Source organism: Chlorocebus sabaeus, chromosome 22, assembly GCF_047675955.1.
Source record: "Chlorocebus sabaeus isolate Y175 chromosome 22, mChlSab1.0.hap1, whole genome shotgun sequence".
In the NCBI taxonomy this organism is placed as follows: Eukaryota; Metazoa; Chordata; class Mammalia; order Primates; family Cercopithecidae; genus Chlorocebus; species Chlorocebus sabaeus.
Window position 1 is genome coordinate 90,265,109 of NC_132925.1, and position 23,536 is coordinate 90,288,644.

General features: G+C 49.0%; 1 protein-coding gene across 10 annotated transcripts in view; it reads right to left on the minus strand.

Moving 5' to 3' along the window:
- The window catches only part of DAG1 (dystroglycan 1), a 74,534-nt gene continuing 50,998 nt past the window's right edge, over nt 1-23,536 (minus strand). For all 10 annotated transcript variants that reach the window (XM_007984234.3, XM_073010178.1, XM_007984237.3 and 7 more), the window contains one exon: nt 1-4,808. In XM_007984234.3, the coding sequence (XP_007982425.3) occupies nt 2,406-4,808 (2,403 nt within the window). In that variant the 3' untranslated portion in view covers nt 1-2,405. The remainder of the gene's footprint in view (nt 4,809-23,536) is intronic.

Sequence of the window (23,536 nt, forward strand, 5' to 3'; positions counted from 1 at the left end):
TTGTAATAAAGACACTGCTTTTATTTAGTTTGATATGTTTCTTTACAGAATGCAGAAAACACATCTTAAAATCATATAGAAGGAAATAAAAACACATCAGTGGTTGGTGAACACTTGAATGTGAGATTGGCTCTCCATCTCACAGAGTCCAGCGGCCATCAGCAGCCCAGCACTCAGGGGAGCAGGCTGCCTGCAAAGGCATTGTTGCTGTTGTTATTCTGTTCACTGCCCCATCGCCTCCAGTTGCTATGGCAACCGGCCATTCTGGGCCAGCCACGTCTCTTGCATGGCAGTGCCCAATGGTGGAGTTGCTAGGGGCAACGGAGCTGTTTGGAAGGCCTTTCAAAGCCCTCACCTGGAACATTGGGAATTGTTTATTTTTTGATGAGGTCATCAGAAATAATCTTACCAGGTCAGATCCCACTTGTGCTCCTGTCTCTGGGGCACCAATGAAACTCTGACTTGGAGGCATGAGCCCAGTCACCAGTGGTCCACTGAGCCTGCATTTACAGGCTCCCCCACAGGAGCACTGCTCAATCCAGAGTACCCCTGGGGACTGGGGCAGGGGAGAGGGGCTGGGCCCTGTGGGAGAAGGCGCAAGGGGAAATGCCCTCTGGAGAACAGTAGGACGGAGACCCCTCCCCTCCTCTCAGCCCTCCCCTCCTGAGGCAGCACACACCAATCCTCTGCAGAACAGTCGATATGGCTTAGAAGTAGCTGCTCCGTGTGCAAAGGGAGCCTGGGTCCACCCACCCACCCTCAATCAGGGAAGGGATACATTATTGCAAAAGGCATTCCTCCCTAAAAGGTACCCAAAATAACTCTCAGACATCAAGAAAAGTCATGCTCAAAATGGTTTCTTCCACAGGAGAATCAAAGCAGAGTGGGCGCCCCTGAGTCATGGGACAGAGATGCAGATGGACGGACGGATGTTCTGCTAAAAAAGGCAAAAGAACCCCAATGTAATTCCAGAATTTAAACATTAGGAAAAGTAGGGGGAAAAAATCAAAATAAGCAAAGCCGTCAGTTCCATGGAATCAACACTAAGAGCTCGTACAAACTGCTGTAAGCATCACCATTTTTAATCTTTTTAATAAAACAATTTGAGGCTGTATAAAAACTTTAGTAAAAAATTAGCTTTGAGAGCTCACAGATTTTTTATTATGAACTATTGCTGGCACTCCTCCCCAGCCACCAGACCTTTTCCAGTAGTTCAGGCCCAAGGCCTGGGACTGGAGTGCCAGAGAAAAGGGATGGGGTGGGTCCGGGTAGGGTTGTGGACTGTTAGGACAAAGCGGCCAAGGTCAAGTGAGGAAAGAGCATCACATGACATAAAAATATTGCATCTTCACCAAAATGTCCCCCACTGAGTGTTTCCAAAAACCGTGGTATTCCTTTTAGGAGGAAAAAAAAACCCAACAACACACGCACAGAAGGGTAAAACAAAATAGGTTGATGTGGTCGAGACCTTCGACCTCCCGGGTGCCCCCACAAGCAGCTGGCCCATCCTGGAGCACCAAAGTTGGGGGCCACAGCCACCGCTGCCTCTTGGAGTCCCTTTTTCATGGAAATGAAGACCCCTTGGTGGTGGGCCACTAGTGTACATGGGCTGGAAGTGGGGATGTCCATGGCCCAAGAGACCCCTCCAGCTTCCAGCCCCTGGCAACAGCGGGAGAGCAAACCCAGCACCAAGGACCTGGCATGAGCCAGGGCCGGGAGGCCCCCAATCAGGCTCTGGAGTATCAGAGCAACCAAGTTGACGTAGTGTGAAAAAATAGGATTCCTTTGATAAAAAATACTGTCCCTTGGTCTTCTGTAAGTTTGAAACACCCTGGGAGCTTATTTTTAGCAAAGCAATTCCCCATACCCACCCAAAAATTATACATACAAGTTTAGGTAAACAGCAGATTAAATGTAAAAACTTAACCTTAACTTCTGAAAGTCCTTTGAATTTAATCTTTAGTTACTGTTTTCCATGTTACATCCTGCAGCTAGACACACGTGAATAGAAAAAACAGTACAGTTAGTGTTAAAGGCAAAACGCAGAGCGCCGGGGGCCACCCGGCACTGCCTGCGAGTTCATTCATGGTTCCTCGCTCCCTCCACCTCTACTCCACATGGTGCTTTCAGAGCCAGCCATCAAAAACGAAGCGAAGAATTCTCTATGAACAAACCAAAAGCTGTTAGGCAAAAAATAAAAATAAAAAAGTCCCCAAAGTTTCTCCAGCTGCTTTGGGGTTTGGGAGGACCAGAGAGGGCGGGCTTGTCCAGGCCCGTGTCAGTGTGTGCTAGGTCAGGTGTGGGCTCCCGGTGGGCGATGGCCTACAGGCCACCGGTCCCCACAGACAACACCATGTTGTCTCCAGGCCCCTGCCCTACCCTGCCTCCACCCAGGCGCTTGCGGGTTAAGGAGGGACATAGGGAGGAGGTGACCGGTATGGGGTCATGTTCTTGGGACGGGAGCCCTTGCCCTCCATGGGTGCTGTGAAGGGCGGTGGGGGCTGGTAGGGAGGCGCATTGGGATCCTCATCCCGCAGGGGCGTGTACTCTCCCACGGTGTCCTGGTTCAGAGGAGTGGTCTCGGGCACACTCTGGTTAGGGTACTCGGGAGGGGGTAGGGGAGCCTTCTCCTCCTGCAGAATGAGTGGCATGCTGGAGGAGGGTGGGGGCTTGGAGTCGTCCAGTTCATCCGCAAAGATGATAGGCACCCCCTTCTTGATGAAGGTGGCCTGGTCCTCAAGGGTAAGCTTGCCCTTCCGCTTCTTGCGGTAGCAGATCATGGCAATGATGCCAGCAATGAGCAGGATGGCTGCGACTACCACGGCCGGAATGACTGTGTGCAGGTAGACATCATCCTCACTGCTCTTCTCAGGGTCCCCGTCAGGCACCTCTGTGGGCGGCGCCTCTGAGGGCACTCTCCTGGGTGGTGCCACAGGAATAAACTGTAGATGCCGACAACTGCCAGAGCCCATCACAGCGATGCTTGTGGCCTTAAAGTCAGGCTCTAGGGCGTTGGAGAAGGCAGGCCGAGGTTTTCCATCATCCTCAGCGATCCGGCGGCTCAGCCCAGTGATCTGCTCCTTGGGGCAGGGCTCCAAGGGCAGTGTGTTGTTGGTCCATTCCACCACGATGGAGCCCCGGGTGATGTTCTGCAGGGTGACGGTGCTACAGTTTCGGTCTCCAAAGGCGAAGGCCAGTTTCTTTACCAAGGCAATCTTCTTGTGGATGTCATTCAACACCAGTGCTGGGTCACCCACAAACTTGGCCTTGAACCTTGCAGGAGCCCTATCCCCTTGGGGGCGCCTATGGACGTGGATCTCGAAGGCATCCACAGCCGACAGGCCCCCCTTGTCTGTGGCATGCATGAAATACTCGTGTTTGCCCACGTGACTGCTGTCGGGAAGGCCATACATGAGCTGGCTGTTGCTGTTGAACTGTACCCAGGACTTCTCGCCCACCAGCTGCTGCTCCCGCAGTTTCAGGGTCAGCTTCAGCTTGTCAGTGGTGGTGTCCTCATGGTCGTAGAAAGTGTCTGACGGGATCTTCACCTCAAAGTAGGTGCCAACCCAGGCATCTACCCTGTCAATATGGTTCTTGAGCTCTGGGCGCTGGTTGGGTTCTCCGCCACGGGGCACTCCACTGGTGGTGGTGCGAATACGAGTAGGCGGTGAGGCAGTTTCCAATCTGGTGATAGGAACTTTGGTGGTGACCCGGGGCACTGGCCGGGGTGTCCGTGGTTTCTTGGTTGGCCTGCGAGTTGTGGTGGTGGAGGAGTCAGTTGAAGGCGTTGCTGGTTTTGGTGTGGATACTCGTGGCTTCTTGGTGGTGGTTGTGGGAGGGGTAGCAACTGCAGTAGGCTCCACATAGCCAGGAATGGTCATCGTTGGGCGAATCTGGCCAGGAACTGTGGTGCCTGCTTCTGACACCCGAGTAGGCTGGATGGGGCCTAGGGTTGGGGTCTGAATAATGGCGCCTCGAGTCCGGATGGTGACCGTGGGTTTCCCAGGAACAGGATCCCTGACTGGAGGAGCCATGGTCTCTGTTGGAGGAGCAATGGCTGGAGATGTGGGTGTTGGCACAATCCTGGATGGGGGCTCCTGGATAGCCGTGGTTGGGGGCCCAATGGCAGTGACAGGTGTGGGTGTGGCATGGATCTGCCTCCGGATGCGTTTGGGAAGAGGGGGCTTCTTATTGGCGATGTGCCAACCCACCACAGGGTAGCCAAGCTGAGCAGACATAGCACCCTCCCTGGCAGGAGCCTCCACACCACGAATGTCAGGCACACTGTTCTGGTTCAGGGAGCAGCCCAGCTTCCAGGAGAGAAGGGCCCCATTCTCCACCACCTTTTTTGCATTTCCCGGGCCAGCCATGAAGGCCGACATGTCAAATAGTCTGTTATTCACCACCGGCACTAATTTCATGTTGTGAAGCTCTACTTCTGAGAAGCTCCGCATCCTGTGAAGGAGGTCAATCCTTTGCTTTGGAGTCATCTTGGTGAGGTCAGCATCCAAAATCACCGTCAAAACAGTCACAGGTTCATCCACAGCACAGGCAGATGATACCACCTCACCAGGGTCTGGGAAGGCTGTCCTCACTGACTGCAGCTCACTGTGGTCTTCAGGGTAGACCTCAATGGAGAACACACTGGAGGTCTGGGGGATGTGACTCCCGTTGGCCCCCAGCCGTGCAGCGCTCACCGAAATGTAATGCACACCCTTATCAGTGTCAAGGGGGAGGCCCTCCAGGGTGTGGCTCTGTGGGTCCCAGTGCAGCCAAGATGGCAAAGCCTCCTTCCCTGCTGCTGATACCTAGAAGAGACACAAGCATAAATTAAAAGTACTATTGTCACTGCATAACCTGAATATGATCGCAACAGATAACCTGAATTGTATGACAAGCTTAGGGTGTAATTCAGAATGCCTGCTGGGGAAGCTAATTCCTCTCCCCTAGAGAGACACAACTGAGTTTATTTATCTGTCACAAGACTAGGGCTATGAGATGGGCTAGCTTGGGAGGCAAATATCTCACCCAAGGCCACACAGTGGGGAGACAGCAGTGCTGGCACTCAAGCACATGTCTCATTCCCGAGAACTGATGCCATGGAGCTCATGACTGTTGTGGATTTTATAACAGTGACACACCCTGCCACCTACTTGCCCATTCTACCTGCAGAATCAAATCACATCCCAGCCCTCAGCAATCCTTTCCACCCTTGCCTCAGACTTCTCCCTGACCCTCTGCAGACACCACATCTTTGCTCAGGTCACATGCCTGGCCTGGAGGACGCCTCCTGCCCCGAAGTGGAGATGCACACAGGTCTGGGTACAAGGGAGGGTTCAATGCCCTGAGGGACTCACTTTACATCATCACGTTACATTCAAGTGTAGTGGGGTGCATTTGTGTAGCAAAGAAAGTTAGTTGTATCTAATGTTTTCATTTACCCTGCTTCTCAAATCTTAAAACAAACTGTGGTGCCCAGGGAGCGGGGACTAGAATCAACTATTCTAGAATAGTGCTTATTAAAGGAATCCCAAGGAGCTCTGGTCTCTCTAAAAGAGAGAGGCTCTACAGTCAATCAAGTACAGGAAATATACAGAGCCCTCTTCTGCCCTTGGAGAGACCAAGCACAGAAGCAGGCCTAAGGAGCTCATCACCTTATTCCAACTCAACAGCATCTCCCAGACTTCTTTCAGTGTGGAAGTCCCTTTCCACAGAGATATAACTGGTCATACTCAGAGCACCCACGGAAATGCCACCATAGAAACCTCCACCATCAGCTGACAACAGGAAAATATGACTTGGCTCTTGCCCTGGCCCCATGTGTGGCTCCTCTCACTTTTGGGAAACACCTACTCCTGCCCCAATGCACGAAAGGTGACACCCCCCATTCTCTGGTTGGCCTGAAGGCACTCTCATCTCCATTGTCCTATAACAAGTCCAGAGACAAACTGGGCAACACACAGTACATCTCACTGCCAGCCTTAGCCCAGGACTGCCCTTCATAGCCACTGCTTGTCAATAGAGTTCATTCATGGTTCCTCGCTCCCTCCACCTCCACTCCACATGGTGCTTTCAGAGCCAGCCATCAAAAACGAAGCGAAGAATTCTCTATGAACAAATCAAAAGCTGTTAGGCAAAAAATAAAAATAAAAAAGTCCCTAAAGTCTCTCCAGCTGCTTTGGGGTTTGGGAGGACCAGAGAGGGCGGGCTTGTCCAGGCCCGTGTCAGTGTGTGCTAGGTCAGGTGTGGGCTCCCGGTGGGCGATGGTCTACAGGCCACCGGTCTCCACAGACAACACCATGTTGTCTCCAGGCCCCTGCCCTACCCTGCCTCCACCCAGGCGCTTGCGGGTGAAGGAGGGACAGACGGAGGAGGTGACCGGTGTGGGGTCATGTTCTTGGGACGGGAGCCCTTGCCCTCCATGGGTGCTGTGAAGGGCGGTGGGGGCTGGTATGGAGGCACATTGGGATCCTCATCCCGCATGAGGATCCGTCCCTGTGGCAGGAAAGCTAAAGCCATGACTGTTGGGTTCCCCAGTGGCTCTGGTTCCCTGAGCTTCCTCCTGCCAAAAGACAAGGTACTTGAGTGATTTGGAAAGGAGACCTCAGGCTTGTCCCCAGGTGTCAGGCAGCAGCAGCCTTATCAGAAACTAGATAATTTCCCCCCTTTAAACTAATTTAAACAGATTTCCTACACCCAGCAAAAACGTATTGGAAAGCTGGGCATGGCAGCTCATACCTATAATCCCAGTACTTTGGGAGGCCAAGGCTCGGGAGGATTGCTTGAGGCCAGGAGGCATTAGAGACCACCCTGGCCAACACAACAAGACCCCATCTGTATTTATTTCAAAAAATTTTTTTTTAATTTTTTTAATTTTTTTTTATTTTTTGAGACAGAGTCTCCCTCTGTCGCCCAGGCTGGAGTGCAGTGGCTGGATCTCAGCTCACTGCAAGCTCTGCCTCCCGGGTTCACGCCATTCTCCTGCCTCAGCCTCCCGAGTAGCTGGAACTACAGGCGCCCGCCACCTCGCCCGGCTAGTTTTTTGTATTTTTCAGTAGAGACGGGGTTTCACTGTGTTAGCCAGGATGGTCTTGATCTCCTGACCTCATGATCCACCTGTCTCGGCCTCCCAGAGTGCTGGGATTACAGGCTTGAGCCACCGCGCCCGGCCAAAAAATTTTTTTAAACCATGAGATGACTGACATTGTTAGGAGTTGTTATTATTGGGCCAGGCATGGTGGCTCACCCCTGTAATCCCAGCACTTTGGGAGGCCAAGGTGGGCAGATCACCTGAGGTCAGGAGTTTGAGACCAGCCTGGCCAACATGGTGAAACCCCATCTCTACTAAAAATACAAAAATTAGTCGGGTGTGGTGGCATGTGCCTGTAGTCCCAGCTACTCAGGAGGCTGAGGCAGAAGAATTGCTTGAACCTGGGATGTGGAGGTTGCAGTGAACTGAGATCACGCCACTGCACTCCATCCTGGGTGACAGAGTGAGACTCCATCTCAAAAAAAAAAAAAAAAGGAATTATTATTATCGGGGTTATCATTTCCTAACTGCTCTCTGAGCCACTCATTAAGGGTCAGCAAATTGTGTTTCTTTTGTGATACCACATTCCATCAACTATAAGATGTGCCATCATCTAATTAAGAATCGTCCACCCTGTCACTCACCATCAAACATCAGAAATGTTAAAATATCTGTAAACATGGGTATCTTCAAACTCATGAAAAACACTAAATATATTTTTCTTTTAAAATATTTTTTAACTATAAAAATCACACTTATTGGCTGGACGTGGTGGCTCACGCCTGTAATCCCAGCACTTTGGGAAGTTGAGGCAGGTGGATCACTTGAAGTCAGGAGTTTGAGACCAGCCTGGTCAACATGGCAAAATTCCATCTCTACTAAAAACACAAAAATTAGTCAGGTGTGGTGGTGCACACCTGTAGTCCCAGCTAGTTGGGAGGCTGATGCACAAGAATTGCTTGAACCTGGGAGGCGGAGGCTGCAGTGAGCAGGGACCACACCACTGCACTCCAGCTTGGATGACAGAGCGAGACTCTGTCTCCAAAAAAAAAAAAAAAAAAAAAAAAAACACACTTATTTCAAATGTTTTGGCTGAAAAACCTAAGCTTTACATTTTCATTTATGTTAAATAAGAAAACTGCCACATCCGTATGTAAACACATAAAATAAAGGTTGAATGCTCTTGTTTTGCAAAACAAACAAAAAAAACCACCCATGAAGCAAATAAGTAAGGCCCATGAGACTTTACAGGAGTGTGACAGGAGTAGGGTCCTAAGAGGTGGAGAGTAGGTGAATTAGGGTGTGGACCCCGGTTTTTGGTCACCTGAGGGTTATTTCCTAACTCTACTCCATCCCAGTGGCCACCAGTAGGACAAGAGCTCACATGGCAGAGGGAGGATGAAGAAAGGTGACACGGAAGGCCTGGAATAGAGGTCTGGGTAAAGTCAACCAAGGAGAAGCCACCTGCAGAGGAGACTGAACAAGGTTGAGAGGGACTAGAAGAAGCTCTAGAAGTGGGAGCCAAATGGCTGGCTAGAACCACGGGACATTCCTGAGTGGCTAGGTGCTCCATCAGTGTTGATAAGTCAGCAGCCTGGTGCCTCTGCAAGTCTGTCTTCAACTACACAGGGCACTTTTGTTTTGTTTTGTTTTGTTTTAGACAGAGTCTCGCTCTGTCACCCAGGCTGGAGTGCAGTGGTGCGATCTGGGCTCACTGCAGGCTCCGCCTCCCAGGATCATGCCATTCTCCTGCCTCAGCCTCCCAAGTAGCTGGGACTACAGGTGCCCGTCACCACACCTGGCTAATTTTTTGTATTTTTGGTAGAGACAGGGTTTCACCGTGTTAGCCAGGATGGTCTCAATCTCCTGACCTCGTGATCTGCCCACCTTGGCCTCCCAAAGTGCTGGGATTACAGGCGTGAGCCACCACGCCCAGCCACAAGTGCACTTTTTAACAGAGAAAACAGAGAAGGGCTTCCCAGCCTGGCTCACTTCCTATTCTGCTGACCCCAACAGCCAAAGTTCTGCTATCAGGCAGTTCCTACAGAACAAACTCAGGCCATTCTATAGGAAGGCTCCCACAGCGAAGCCATCCTTGGAAGTCATACACTTATTAACTACGCCAAGTAACTTTAAAAAATGTTAATATCATGTAACAAAAAACAAACACTAAAGGAAACCTCAGGTTTCACCAAAGCAAGTTATAATGCTCAATTTCAAATTGGGAGATGGGAGATGAGAAATGAGCTTTACTTTGACTACTGAGAACAAATTATTTCACTATTTTATTTATTTATTTATTGAGACAGAGTCTCACTCTGTCACCTGGGCTCGAGTGCAGTGGCACGATCTCAGTTCACTGTAACCTCTGCTTCCTGGGTTCAAATGATTCTCCAATTTCAGCCTCCTGAATAGCTGGGACCACAGGTGAGTGACACCATGCCCGGCTAATTTTTTTTTCTTTTTCTTTTTTTAGAGATGGGATTTCGCCATGTTGCCCAGGCTGGTCTCAAACTCCTGGCCTCCAGTGATCCGGCTGCCTCGGCCTCCCAAAGTGCTGGGATTACAGTTATGAGCCACTGCATATGACCAAATTATTTCACTATTGTCTACCCATGGCTTTTGCAGCCATGTAAAGTTCACCTATGTCTTTGGAGCAAGTCATGTCAGAAAAACAGAGCTGATATGGTTCACATACCGCCCAAATCTCATGTCAAATTGTTACCCCCAGTGTTGGAGGTGGGGCCTGGGGGGAGGTAACTGGATCTTGGGGGCGATTTCTCATGGATCGTTTAGCACCATCCCCCTAGTGCTGTTCTCATGATAGAGTTCTCACAAGATCTGGTTGTTTAAAATAGTGTAGGCTGGGAGCAGAGGCTCATGCCTGTAATGCTAGTACTTTGGGAAGCTGAGGTGGGTGTATCAATGAGTTCAGGAGTTCAAGACCAGCCTGGTCAACATGGCGAAACCCTGTCTCTATTAAAAATATGAAAATTAGCCAGGCATGATGACAGGCACCTATAATCCCAGCTACGCGAGAGGCTGAGGCAAGAGAGTCGCTTGAACCCAGAGAGCGGAGGTTGCAGTGAGCTGAGATTGCGCCACTTCACTCCAGCCTGGGCAAAAGAGCGAAACTCCATCTCAAAAAAAAAAAAAAAAAAAAAAAAGTGTGTAGCACCTCCTCCAGCCTTCCTCCTGTTCTGGCCGGCCGTATGAAGTGCCAGCTCTCCCTTTGCTTTCTGCTATGATTGGAAGCTTCCTGAGGCATCCCCAGAAGCAGAAGCCACTATGTTCCCTGTAAAGCCTGCAGAACCATGGGCCAATTTTAAACCTCTTTTCTCTATAAATTACCAGTCTCAGGTATTTCTTTATAGCACCACGAGAATAGACTAATACAAGAGCCAAGCCTTTCCAACCTAGTCACCTGCTTTTCCCTCTGCAATTTTGGCTCCCCAGAGTCCTGAAGTCCCAGCCGTTATCTGGCTGCAGGACAGGTGTCTAGATCTACAGCCCAGAAGCAGGCAGGCACTCCACGGTCATAGGTACTACTCAGGAAGAAAAAGTATTAACCTGAATGTTCTAAAACCCCTGCATCTCCAGCAGTCTTGGTACTGGTGACATCAGGCCCAAGCAGCACTTTCAGTAGCAATGATTCTTTATATACATATATATATATAAGGGTCTCACGCTGTTGCCTAGGCTGGAGTTCAGTAGTGTGATCATGGTACATTGCAGCCTCAACCTCCCAGGCTCAAGCAGTCCTCCCACCTCAGCCTCCCAAGTAGCTGGGACATAAGCACATGCCTGGGTTATTTTTTATTTTATTTTTTATTTTTGTAGAGACAGGGTCTCATTATATTGCCCAGACTGGCTTTAAACTTCTAGGCTCAAGCAATCCTCCTGCCTCAGTGTCCCAAAATCCCAGGACTACAGGTGTGGGCCACCATGCCCAGCCCTTAAATATACATTTTTTGAGCCAGGGTCTCACTCACTGTCACCAGACTGGAGTGCAGTGGTGCAACCACAGCTCACTGCAATCTCAAACTCCTGGGCTGAGGTGATCATCCCACTTCAGCCTCTTGAATAGCTGGGACTACTTGAGCCAGGTGTGTGCCACCAGGCCTGGCCAATATTTAAAAACTTTTTTGTAGAGATGGGGTCTTGCTATGTTGTCCAGATTGGTCTTGAACTCCTGGGCGTCAGTGATCCTCCTGCCTTGGCCTGCCAAAGTGTTGGGATTACAGGTGTGAGCCACCATGCTCAGTCATGATTCATTTTAATAGAAGGGCTACAGGAAGCAAAACAAACCTAATTTCCACAAGGAACCTAGCCAAGTCACAGGCACACTGGCACCTCTGCATTTTCAAGGCCATTTGGGGAAAGCCCCTACCTGGAAAGTCTGAATATGCCTGAAGGTTTGGCAGCGTCCACAGTCCCCAGAGGATTCCACTAGGAGCCCCACCCTCCCAAAAGGACTCAGCTCAGGGCTTAGCTCGTCCTGGAGGTGCTTGGGGATAAAGTACCTGCTCTACCCTAACAAAGCAGGAGCCCCTCAGTCCACAGGAACTCTGGATACCTCCTCAGCTTTCAAAACTTACAGGCTCTAGATCACTTCTCTTCCTCTCAGGGCCTAAGGGTGAAACAGGATATGAAAGTTCCTTCTCACAGATGCGGTCCAAAGACAAGCCAGGACTCATCCCCGTAACAATGGGGATAACAATCCTCATTCTCCCACTCCATGAGAAGGTCCATCTTTCACTGCAAATCCCAGCTCCAGGTTGGCTGGCGCTTGACCCAACCTTGGCCCCAGTGTCCTCATCTGTAAAATCAGGGAAACAATCCCAACCTCATATGATTATAGTGCCAGGTACATGATGGACTCTGCCAGTAATGGTTCCTATGTCTCCCATGGGCTCTGAGAACAGTAATTTGAGGCTGCCGCATAAAGGAGCCCAGGGCATGTCCAGGCTCCTCTTCCTAGTTCTCCTTCCCAACTGACCTTGGACCCAGTGCACAGTGGGGTCCTGTTTAACTGTTCATACCACAAAACAGAAGCTCAAAGTATCTAAGTGGGGAGGCAACAGGCAATGGGGGAGCCAAAATCATATGCAGAAACATAGCTGAGGCTGGGGAAGCTCAGGGAGTTGCCTGTCAACCCTTGTCTGCCAGAAGTAGATGAAAACACTAAGGGGCATGGGGGATGTGGGGGACCTGCTGCAGGTGAGAACCCAAAGACCTGCTTTCACTTCTTCAATCTAAAACAGGTGGACTAGGCCAGGCACAGTGGCTCACACCTGTAATCCCAGCACTCTAGGAGGCCAAGTCGAGAGGATTGTTTGAGGCCAGGAGTTTAAGACCAACCTGGGCAAAATAGTGAGACTTTGTCTCTATAATTAATAAAATGGGTACACTAAATCCTGGCACATTTACGCATGGGATTTTGACTATCCTTAGAGTCCTTGGTTTGCCTGGTATAAAGATTTCTGCCACCGGGCACAGTGGCTCATGCCTGTAATCCCAGCACTTTGGGAGGCTGAGGTGGGCGGATCACCTGAGGTCGGAAGTTCGAGACCAGCCTGATCAACATGGAGAAACTCCATCTCTACTAAAAATACAAAATTAGCCGGGTGTGGTGGCACATGCCTATAGTCCCAGCTACTAGGGAGGCTGAGACAGGAGAATCGCTTGAACCTAGGAGGCGGAGGTTGCGGTGAGCCGAGATCGTGCCATTGCACCCCAGCCTAGGCAACAAGAGCGAGACTCCATCTCAAAAAAAAAAAAAAAAAGATTTCTGCCTACTATACCATAGTCACCCACAACTAATCCTCTAAGGACTGCCAGGCCAGGAAGGGCAGAAAAGAGGCAGGAACTGGGGCTGTGAGGTCCTTAGCAGCAGAAGCACAGAGGCACATGAGTTTGGGGTGACCAGCTGGTCCCACCATGGAACTCCTCCAGCATTTCAGGTCACTCTACCAGCCAACACTAAACACCAACACTGCCTTGGAGCTAGGAGAGGCTGTCTTGAAAGAAGCCTTCAGACAGTTACTAGGCACATCTGCAGGAGGCAGAAACTGCACAAGAAAGCATGATTTAACGAGATCACAGGCTCTAGCTCACAGGCCACCCAAAAGGCCAGGAAACCTTCCGGTTTCAGCAACCCTTAGAGACAATGTGCTTCTGAGATAGAAAGTGAGTCTAGCATTAAGGAAAAAAAGATCTTGAAAAGCCACATAACCAGCTTCTGAAATCCTGACCCACAAAGTGCATCCCAAAACATTAAGAATCAAAACCACAAAACCTGCACAGATCCACAAAAAGATCCAAAGACTGAGCTAGGCATGGTGGCTCACACCTATAATCCCAGCTACTCAGGAGGCTGAGGTGGGAGGATCACTTGAGGCCAGGAGTTGAGCCCAGCCTGGGCAACAGAGCATGACACAGTCTTTAAAAAAAAAAAAAAATTAAAAAAAAATTTAAAAATTTAAAAATTAAAAAAAAAAAATTAAAAAAAAAAGGGGGGTGCGGGGGCAGGCGTGGTGGCTCAAGCCTGCAATCCCAGCACTTTGGGAGGCCGAGGCGCGTGGATCATGAGGTCAGGGGTTCAAGATCAGCCTGGCCAACATGATGAAACCCCACCTTTACTAAAAATACAAAAAAAAGGGCAGGCGCGGTGGCTCACGCCTATAATCTCAGCACTTTGGGAGGCTGAGGTGGATGAATCACCTGAGGTCAGGAGTTCGAGACCAGCCTGGCCAACATGGTGAAACCCCATCTCTACTAAAAATATAAAAAAAATTAGTTGGGCATGGTGGCAGGCACCTGTAATCCCAGCTACTTGGGAGGCTGAGGCAGGAGAACTGCTTGAGCCCGGGAGGCGGAAGCTGCAGCGAGCCGAGATCGCGCCACTGCACTCCAGCCTGGGGGACAAGAGTGAGACTTTGTCTCAAAAACAAAACAAAATTAAATTTAAAACAAAAAAAAATTAGCCGGGCACGTTAATGCATGCCTGTAATCCCCGCTACTCAGGAGGCTGAGGCAGAAGAATTGCTTGAACCCAGGAAGGGGAGGTTGCAGTGAGCCAAGATCGTGCCACTGTACTCCAGCCTGGGCGACAGAGTGAGACTCCATCTCAAAAAAAAAAAAAAAAAGCATGTGATGCCCACAATAAATCACCATGACCAACGACCAGGGAACTGCCAAACTTGAACATTTTGATCACTCCTCAGTCTCTGGGACACTCCCTCCAGCTGTTTTACTGGTGCTCTCCTGCACACAATAGATCATCAAACACTGACTTTGATAAAGATACAGCACCTGTAGGCACTAAACACCATCAGCCTGGGCAACACAGGGAAACACCATCTTCACAAAACACACAAAAATTAGTTGGCTGCGGTGGTCCCAGCTACTCAGGAGGCTTAGGTGGGAAGACTGCTTGAGCCTGGGGAAGTCAAGGCTGCAGTGAGCTATGATTGCGCCACTGCACCCTGGCCTGGGTGACAGAGCAAGACCTGTCTCAATAAAACGGCTGGGTGCGTGGTGGCTCGTGCCTGTAATCCCAGCACTTTGGGAGGCTGAGGCAGGTGGATCACGAGGTCAGAAGATCGAGCCCATCCTGGCTAACACAGTGAAACCTCATTTCTACTAAAAATACAAAAAAAATTAGCCAGGCGTGGTGGTGGTTGCCTGTAGTCCCAGCTACTTGGGAAGGCTGAGGCAGGAGAATGGCATGAACCGGGAGGTGGAGCTTGAATTGAGCCAAGATCACACCACTGCACTCCAGCATGGGTGACAGAGCAAGACTCTGTCAAAAAAAAAAACAAAAAACAAAAAAAACAAACCACCACGAAACACAAGCAAAGTCTCTCACCCCAAGCCAGTACCACTCCACACCTGAAGAAAGAGCAAAGGGGTAGAGGAGCTTCTATTACTTAGTTCTCATAAAAGCAGGTTTCCACCCACAGTCTGAGTCAGTTAAACAAAACTGAAGAATTAGGCTCTCTCTAGGGCCAAATAACTATAATTGGCTTATGAAACCAAGAAAACACAAGCTTTATCATTCAGGGCCCACAAGATGATGTCTTATCCATGCAGGAGTCGCAGGACTTAGAAATGGCAAGCAAAGACTCTAGACAGATAGACGAGCACTTTCACAGCTGATGATGGCCAGTAAAGAGGGATTCTAAGAATAACATATAATCGAGAAACTGATTTGGTGAGCATTCCTTCTCACTACAAATCTTTTGGAGGGAACTTTGGGTCTTTGTGGTGGCACCTTCCACCAATAGACATGTCAGCCCCTAAGGTGCGGACTGGGCCCTTCACCGTGTCCCCCAACAGATATGCCTAGGGGTCTTTTTAGTGATCCATTTCAAAGTGATACAGACTGCTGCCTTGTGACATCCCAATGCTGGACCTGTAGAGGCCTGCCTTGGCAAAGTCCCTGCCTTCCTTCAGACGTGGTCAATTCCCGACCCCTTAGCTCCTTCATCCCGTGTCAGGCTGCAGAGGTGGGCCAACCTGCAGCCATCTATGGCTGGGTACCATAGACAACACCTTGGAGGCACTCCCACATAAGGCCGTCAAAGCCTCCTCACTGCAAGCTGACTGTGTGTCCTCTGCTCAGGGAAGCAGGAGATGGACCCTCTGATGGAGTATAAGCCTTGGTGCTGACTCACACTCAGGGTTATCCTGTGTCTGTGCCATGGACTAAGACAATGAGATAAATCTGCTCTGTGGCCTTCTGCTAATGAGGAACATGGGCAGTCACATGGCTGTGCTGCAGAGAGATGGCACAGACCAACAGGAAGAGCCTCTAGCTTAAGGTCAGAGGGCCAGGACTTTGTCCCCACCTGAGGTAAAAAATCATGAGGGAAGTTAAGTACATGTGGCCTTAGCAGAGCCACGCCCACAAGAGATTATCATTGGTCCTGCTGTTAGACATGCAAACCTCAAAGCAGAACCTGGCCCCTGCCACAAACACCAAGGCCACAGGATCAATACTGAACACACTGTTCGGCCCAGTCAATGCCCTTGTGGTCTGAGCTATGAAGCATTTTTATCTCATGTTCACTGTTCTCATCTAAAAGCAAAAATTAGTCTTCTTCCCCAAAAGAGTAAAGGGCAGCTTAACATAGTTAGAGCCACTAATAAAATCCTCAAATCAGTGCTTCAATCTGAAGCCCTGACATCATCTATTTTACTTTGTCATGTTCTCTTTCAGTCTTTGTCAGTGATTTTTTTAAACATAGAAGCCTATATTTTCACTAAGCATTTGAGTTGATGAGTCTGGGCAAATGCCATTCTGACAGCCCACCCCCAAGGATGCCTTCCATCCCCAACCAGCATTTCCCGGTGTGCTTTGTTCACAAGAGGTCCATTCAGAAATGGGTAACACCCACTCGAGGCAGGAAGAAATTGCAGTTCATCTCACACAGGCGGGTTTGCCACAAAGCTCTCAAGCATCCAAAGAAATGCTCCTTTCATGAACTCCCCTTCCTAGTCAAAGAGAGTGCCCATTGTTCTCAGGGGAACAATTGGGGGCCCATGCCAGCAGCTGAGAGCACAGTCCCAGGAAGGGCTGCTCCCAGCCTGCCGACATCTTGGGCTGAGGGAAGGTCCACATTGTCTGCAGGCAAGAAGGCTAAAGGGAAGCAGGGATGAAAAGCCATCCTTGCAGGCTCTACCAAAATGAGACATCTGAGGGGTAGCCTGGGCATTTCATGAGATGTAAAGATGTCTCTCCCTGACTGCCTTCGAGGAGAGGTTAGAACATCTCCTGGCATATAATCACATTTCTCAGCCAGGCCCACACTCAAGTCAGAGGAGAGGTACCTGCAGGGATCCAGCACCAAACCCAAGGGAGACAAGAGTGGCTCATACTCTGGCCAGTCCAGGACAGGCCAGGATCCACTGAGCAAAGGCCAGGCTGGCTTCTGGGGGACCCATCCCCACAGACCCTGATAAGGAGAAAGGGTCCTCTCAGCTCCAAAAGTAGCTGTGAGAGCCAAGGAGAGTCAAGAGCTGGGTTGAGCTTTGTATACAGGCATCCAGTCTGATTCAAGGGAGCAAACATCAAGACTATCTGTTTTAGGGTGTCCTAAGGCCATAAGAGAGGAGACAGGAGCCCCATGGCACAGGTCTCTCAAAAAAGCTATGCTGGTCATGAGGCCCTCGAGGCAGCCCACAGCCCCTTCTCACACGTCTGGTCAAGGCAGTCCATGTTTGAGTTAAGCTGGGGTCAATAACAGAACATCAATTCTCAAGGCAGAACTGGAGAACAGCAGGTTAATCAACAAGTGCTGGCCAGGCTGAGACTGGACAAGGGCTGTCAGAACATGAAGGAGTGTCAGGTGTGGGGCAGAGCAAAGAGCCAGGATCTTGGGGCTATACCCTCCAGGCAGGTAGGTCCCTTCTTTATTGTCCTGACCCTGCAGACTGATGTGTAAAGTATACACCAATAAAAAATGTAGCAAAGCATTTGCTTCAGGCACTTTGTTGGGTATATCAACAGACTGACACCAGGAAGCACAACCTCCTGAAATAAAGTAACCAGCAGCCCACACAGGTCAGGCTAGGCTTTGCAGGCAATCAACACAGCTCACTTAGAATGAGAACCTAATTTTCTAGCCCTTCAGCAGACCAGCATCTAAGTGTGCTACAAATATGGGACTATTCTACCACCAACCCCCATGCATATCCCCTAACCAGTCAGCAGGTATGACAACTATGCCATCTAATCTCACCAGGTCTTGGGACAGACCATGCAGATCATGTTCCACCTGAGTCTTCATTTGGCAACTCAGCCCTGTCCAAACAGACTAACCCTCATCGGGACATCCCACATGGAGCTTAGGAGGAAGCAGGCCAGGCTCAGTACCTCCTACCTCAGTTCTTCACCAGCTTCTTCTTCCTCTGATACTTGAGGAAGAACGCCTTTGAAAAGCCCCTTACGGACCCACTTCTCTCTCCATTTACTTTCACTCAAATTGACAGCCCTGCCACATGTGGGCACTGGCCTTTCTCTGCTGAGTAGCTCAACTCCATGTGCTCCCAACAACTTCTCAAATTACCCACATGGAGCTCTGCAACCCACCACTGCCCCACATGTCTTCCCATTGTTGCTCCACCTCTGTTAATGCTTTATCACATAGCAAGACTTCAATTAGGCATCCACTTCGAAACAGGTCCTATGCCAAGTATCTAGAAGCCTACACAGGGAACAATGATAGCTTACCAGAGAGACATCACCTTTCACTCAGACTCTCCTTTCACTTTCACCAAGGTTGGCCCTGATCTTCCAAACCTGTGGTCCTGCAATCTTCATTCCAAAAGCCAGAACTGTAAACCAGCCATATACTTAGCAAACAGTTTCGGGCCCCATGATAGGTCAGCTTCTGCTCTGGCTCAAAGATGCCCTCATGCATGGCAGGTTGTGCAAACCTGTCTCATCACATGTGACATCATCCATGTCAAGGCATACTCAGTGTCTCTCTCTCTTCCACAGCCCTGCAGTGTCAGAGGTGAGAGGCAGGGTAACAGACAACTACGAGGGAAGTCTTCTAAAACTGACTAGAACATAGCATTAAATTATAATTCCAAAGCACGCTGCCATACAAAATAAACACAGGTCAGTTACCTGAAGATAAGACCTTATATACTACAGGCTCAAGAAGCCTCTTGGGGGCCAGGCGCGATGGCTCATGCCTGTTATCTCAGCACTTTGGGAGACCAAGGCAGGCGGATCGCAAGGTCAGGAGATCGAGACCATCCTGGCTAACACAGTGAAACCCCGTCTCTACTAAAAATACAAAAAAATTAGCCGGACATGGTAGTAGGCACCTGTAGTCCCAGCTGCTCAGGAGGCTGAGGCAGGAGAATGGCATGAACCTGGGAGATGGAGGTTGCAGTGAGCCAAGATCGCGCCATTGCACTCCAGGCTGGGCGACAGAGCGAGACTCCAACTTAAAAAAAAAAAAAAAAACCCTCTTGGGTGCTCCCTATAAACTCTGTCCCTACAAGTTATGTGCTCTGGGATAAGTCACTTAGCTACCACTTTGTCATCTAAAACTGGAGCCACATTATCTGCTGAAAGGTTCACGGAAGCAAGGAAATTCCAGTGGCAATGAACTCACCTGGCACCCAGATCTGGACCCCCAATAACATTCACCACAAAAAGAAATCAGGCTCCTTGAAGAAATGGCTGAGGGAGGGTAAATACAAGACGGGCCTGGAATATCTTATTCCAGAAAGTAAGGAGGCACTCAAATGACTGACAGGGACATATCACAAGAACACAGAAATCAACTTAAAGAGGCTCCCAATGGTCAAATCTGGGACAATTTGAACACCACAATAATCAAGATGAGCAATAAACTATTGAATATTAAGAAACACTGAGTTTGTACTAATAATGGATCAATAAACACACAGTCAAGAGTTAGAGGGACAGGGCGGGGCCCCTTTCCAATGCAAAAATACAACAAGAAGTCATTTGAAAGTGTGTGTGTCACAGGGCCTGAGGCCTCAAAACACAGCAAGACCACAGTACACTGTGGGGCAGCAGGTGAGCTTAGTCTCTTGCTGCCCCAACACAGGCTAGCATTTCTCCCCGCATACAGCAAGGCAGGCTTTGACAATCCAAAACGGGTTTGCAGGTGCTGAATGGGTGCTCATTCCCTTTGCCAGTCTACAAACATTTGTGGGCCTACTATGTGATGGAAGGCAAACATGACTAACAAAAAACCAAGAATTTCAAGTACAGAAATCTGTTGAGAAGAAGATGACATAGAGTTTTGTGGGAAAGCTGCTTTTACCAGGGAGGAAGGAAAGGGCTCCAACAGATGATGTCCAAGTTGAGCCTGAAAGATGTGGCTGTACCCATGACAAAAGAAGACAGAATCAAAAGCTTGGGGTGGACCCTAAGCTAGGTGTGTTCACTGGGCAGAAAAGGACCAGTGTGGCTGAGACAAAGTATACAAAGAAAAAGATGGGAGAGAGGAGGTCATAGGCCAGATCGTATGGGGTTCAATTCTGGATGCAGCTCAATAAAAAGGGATTTTGAATAGATGTAAGCTTTAGAAAGATAAAGACATCTATTGACTCAATATGGAAAACAAATTGAGAGATCAAGAACAAAGGCAGGGGGAGCCTAGGAAGAGGTAAGCAAGCAGTAGCTTGGATGAAGGGCAGTACCAGTGAGCCCAAGATATGACTGGGGTCACCTCAACAAGCATCCTTAGGACCCATATATGAAATGCTCCTCACACACTCAAGAATAGTGGGCAGGCTGGGTCTGATGGCTCATGTCTGTAATCCTAGCACTTTGGGAGGCTGAGGCAGTAGGATCACTTGAGCGTAGGAGTTCAAGACCAATCTGGGCAACAAAGTGAGACCCATCTCTACAAAAAAATTTAAGGCCGGGCGCGGTGGCTCAAGCCTGTAATCCCAGCACTTTGGGAGGCCGAGACGGGTGGATCACAAGGTCAGGAGATCGAGACCATCCTGGCTATCATGGTGAAACCCCATCTCTACTAAAAAAATACAAAAAAATAGCCGGGCGCCGTGGCGGGCGCCTGTAGTCCCAGCTACTCGGGAGGCTGAGGCAGGAGAATGGCGTGAACCCGGGAGGCGGAGCTTGCAGTGAGCTGAGATCCGGCCACAGCACTCCAACCTGGGCGACAGAGCAAGACTCCGTCTCAAAAAAAAAAAAAAAAAAAAAAAAAAAAAAATTTAAAGATTACCTGGGTGTGGTGGCACACACCTATAGTCCCAGTTACTTGGAAGGCTGAGGTGAGAGGATTGCTTGAGCTAGGATGTGGAGGCTGCAGTGAGCCACGATAGTGCCACTGCACTCCAGCCTAGGCAACAGAGCTGTCTCCCAAAAAAAAAAAAAAAAAAAAAAAGAATATTAGGCAGCCATTAAAAGTTACATTCCCAAATAACATTTAATGACTACAGGTAAAAAGAACTCAAGCTACAGTGAATGAAAAATGTTTAAAAAAAAAAAAAAGGCCGGGCGCGGTGGCTCAAGCCTGTAATCCCAGCACTTTGGGAGGCCGAGACGGGCGGATCACGAGGTCAGGAGATCGAGACCATCCTGGCTAACACGGTGAAACCCCGTCTCTACTAAAAAAATACAAAAAACTAGCCGGGCGAGGTGGCGGGCGCCTGTAGTCCCAGCTACTCGGGAGGCTGAGGCAGGAGAATGGCGTGAACCCGGGAGGCGGAGCTTGCAGTGAGCCGAGATCCGGCCACTGCACTCCAGCCTGGGCGACAGAGCGAGACTCCGTCTCAAAAAAAAAAAAAAAAAAAAAAAAAAAAAAATTGGGCCTGGTGCAGTGGCTCATGCCTGTAATCCCAGCACCTGAGTTCAGGAGTTTGATACCAGCCTGGCCAACACGGTGAAACCGTTTCTTTTTACTAAAAATACAAAACAAGGTGGCTCACCCTTGTAATCCCAGCACTTTGGGAGGCTGAGGTGGGCAGATTACGAAGTCAGGAGTTCGAGACCAGTCTGGCCAATATGGTGAAACCCTAGCCAGGCATGGTGGTATGTGCCTATAGTCACAGCTATTCAGGAGGCTGAGGCAGAAGAATAGCTTGAACCCAGGAGGCGGACGTTGCACTGAGTTGAGATCATGCCATTGCATTCCAGCCTGGGTGACAGAGCAAGATTCCATCTCAAAAATAATAATAGAAGGCCGGGCGCGGTGGCTCAAGCCTGTAATCCCAGCACTTTGGGAGGCCGAGACGGGCGGATCACGAGGTCAGGAGATCGAGACCATCCTGGCTAACACGGTGAAACCCCGTCTCTACTAAAAATACAAAAAAACTAGCCGGGCGAGGTGGCGGGCGCCTGTAGTCCCAGCTACTCGGGAGGCTGAGGCAGGAGAATGGCGTAAACCCGGGAGGCGGAGCTTGCAGTGAGCTGAGATCCGGCCACTGCAGTCCAGCCCGGGCTACAGAGCAAGACTCCGTCTCAAAAAAAAAAAAAAAAATAATAATAATAATAATAATAATAACAATAATAGTAATAATAATAATATATATACACACACATTTTTATATTTTTTATTTTTATATATATTTTTATATATATACACACACACATACACACACGCACACGTATATATACACACACACACATATATATATATGCCAGGTGTGGTAGCGCATGCCTGTGGTCCCAGCTACTCGGGAGACTGAGGCAGGAGAATTGTTTGAACCTGGGAGGTGGAGGTTGCAGTGAGCTGAGGTTGTGTCACTGCACTCCAGCCTGGGCAACAGAGTGAGACTCTGCCTCAAAAAAAAAAAAAAAAAAGATTAAAACATATATCCACTGTGATCCTAGGTCTGTCTAATATGTTAAGATGTCTGGGTGTGTATGTGACATGAACATCTCCTGATGAGCATAGAAAATGGTAGACTTCACTCCGAATGGTAGAAATCACAGATTTTCTTTTTCCCTTTCTATATTTTCCACAATGTACATTTATGCATCATTATTATAATAAGAAAAAAAATTCCTTTAATATAAAGAATTTCTAAATACTGCTTTACAGATGCAGAAACCGAAGCTCCAGGAACAAGATCAGGCTTTCTGACCTTCTGACTCCCGAACCCATATAATCCTAGTGGTTAAGACTGGAATGAAGAGTCACAAATCTTCATCTGTTTTTCTACAAGCTCATCAGCTGTTAAATGGTCTGCTTTCCACAGATAAATAGGCTCAGATAAAATCCTGTTTTCTCAGTAAAATCTCTTTACCCCCCTGGTAAATAAGCCTGTTAAAACATCTCTCTGCCAAATACAGCAAATCTCTAGTTTGCTGTATCAGTTCAAGGCACTTCTGGCTAAGATTAATCCATGTAAAACATTCCAATGGCTACTGGAACAAAGGCAACCCAATGCAGGGTATGGATATTCAGGATTAAATCTGAAGCTGGGCAAGAAATGTACCCTCCAGAACCACCACTCTGTATCTAATGGTCAGACTAGCATCTGGCTTGCCAGGATATTACAAAGATTATAAGGAAACTTTATGCAAACACTCTGCAAACTAGAAAGAGCTCTGTAAACTGTTACATGTGAGCTGCTACATGGGCCAAGATCTTCAGAAATATGGTTGCCTCAGAGACCTCAAGGTCACTCTGAGAACAAGTCACGACTTAAAAAGAAGGGGACCAACAGGGCAAAGGAGGTGAGCACAAAAGCAGGCTGAAGAGGAGGTCCACCCAGATTCAGGGAAAAGGGCACAGACTCACCTGGTAAACACCCATCAGAGCCTGTATGTGCTTTGACCAATGAAGTAAAATGAAGTGTTGCTGTGCAAGTTCCCAAGTCTGGGCCTTAAAAGACTGGCAGCTTCCTTTCCTATTTCTTGAAATATCTAATCTTAAAATCCAGTTATCGTGCTTTGAGGACACCTAAGCAGCCCACGGAGAGGTCTACATGAAGAGGAAACAAGGACACTGACCAACAGCCCCAGCTAACCTCCCTAACAGG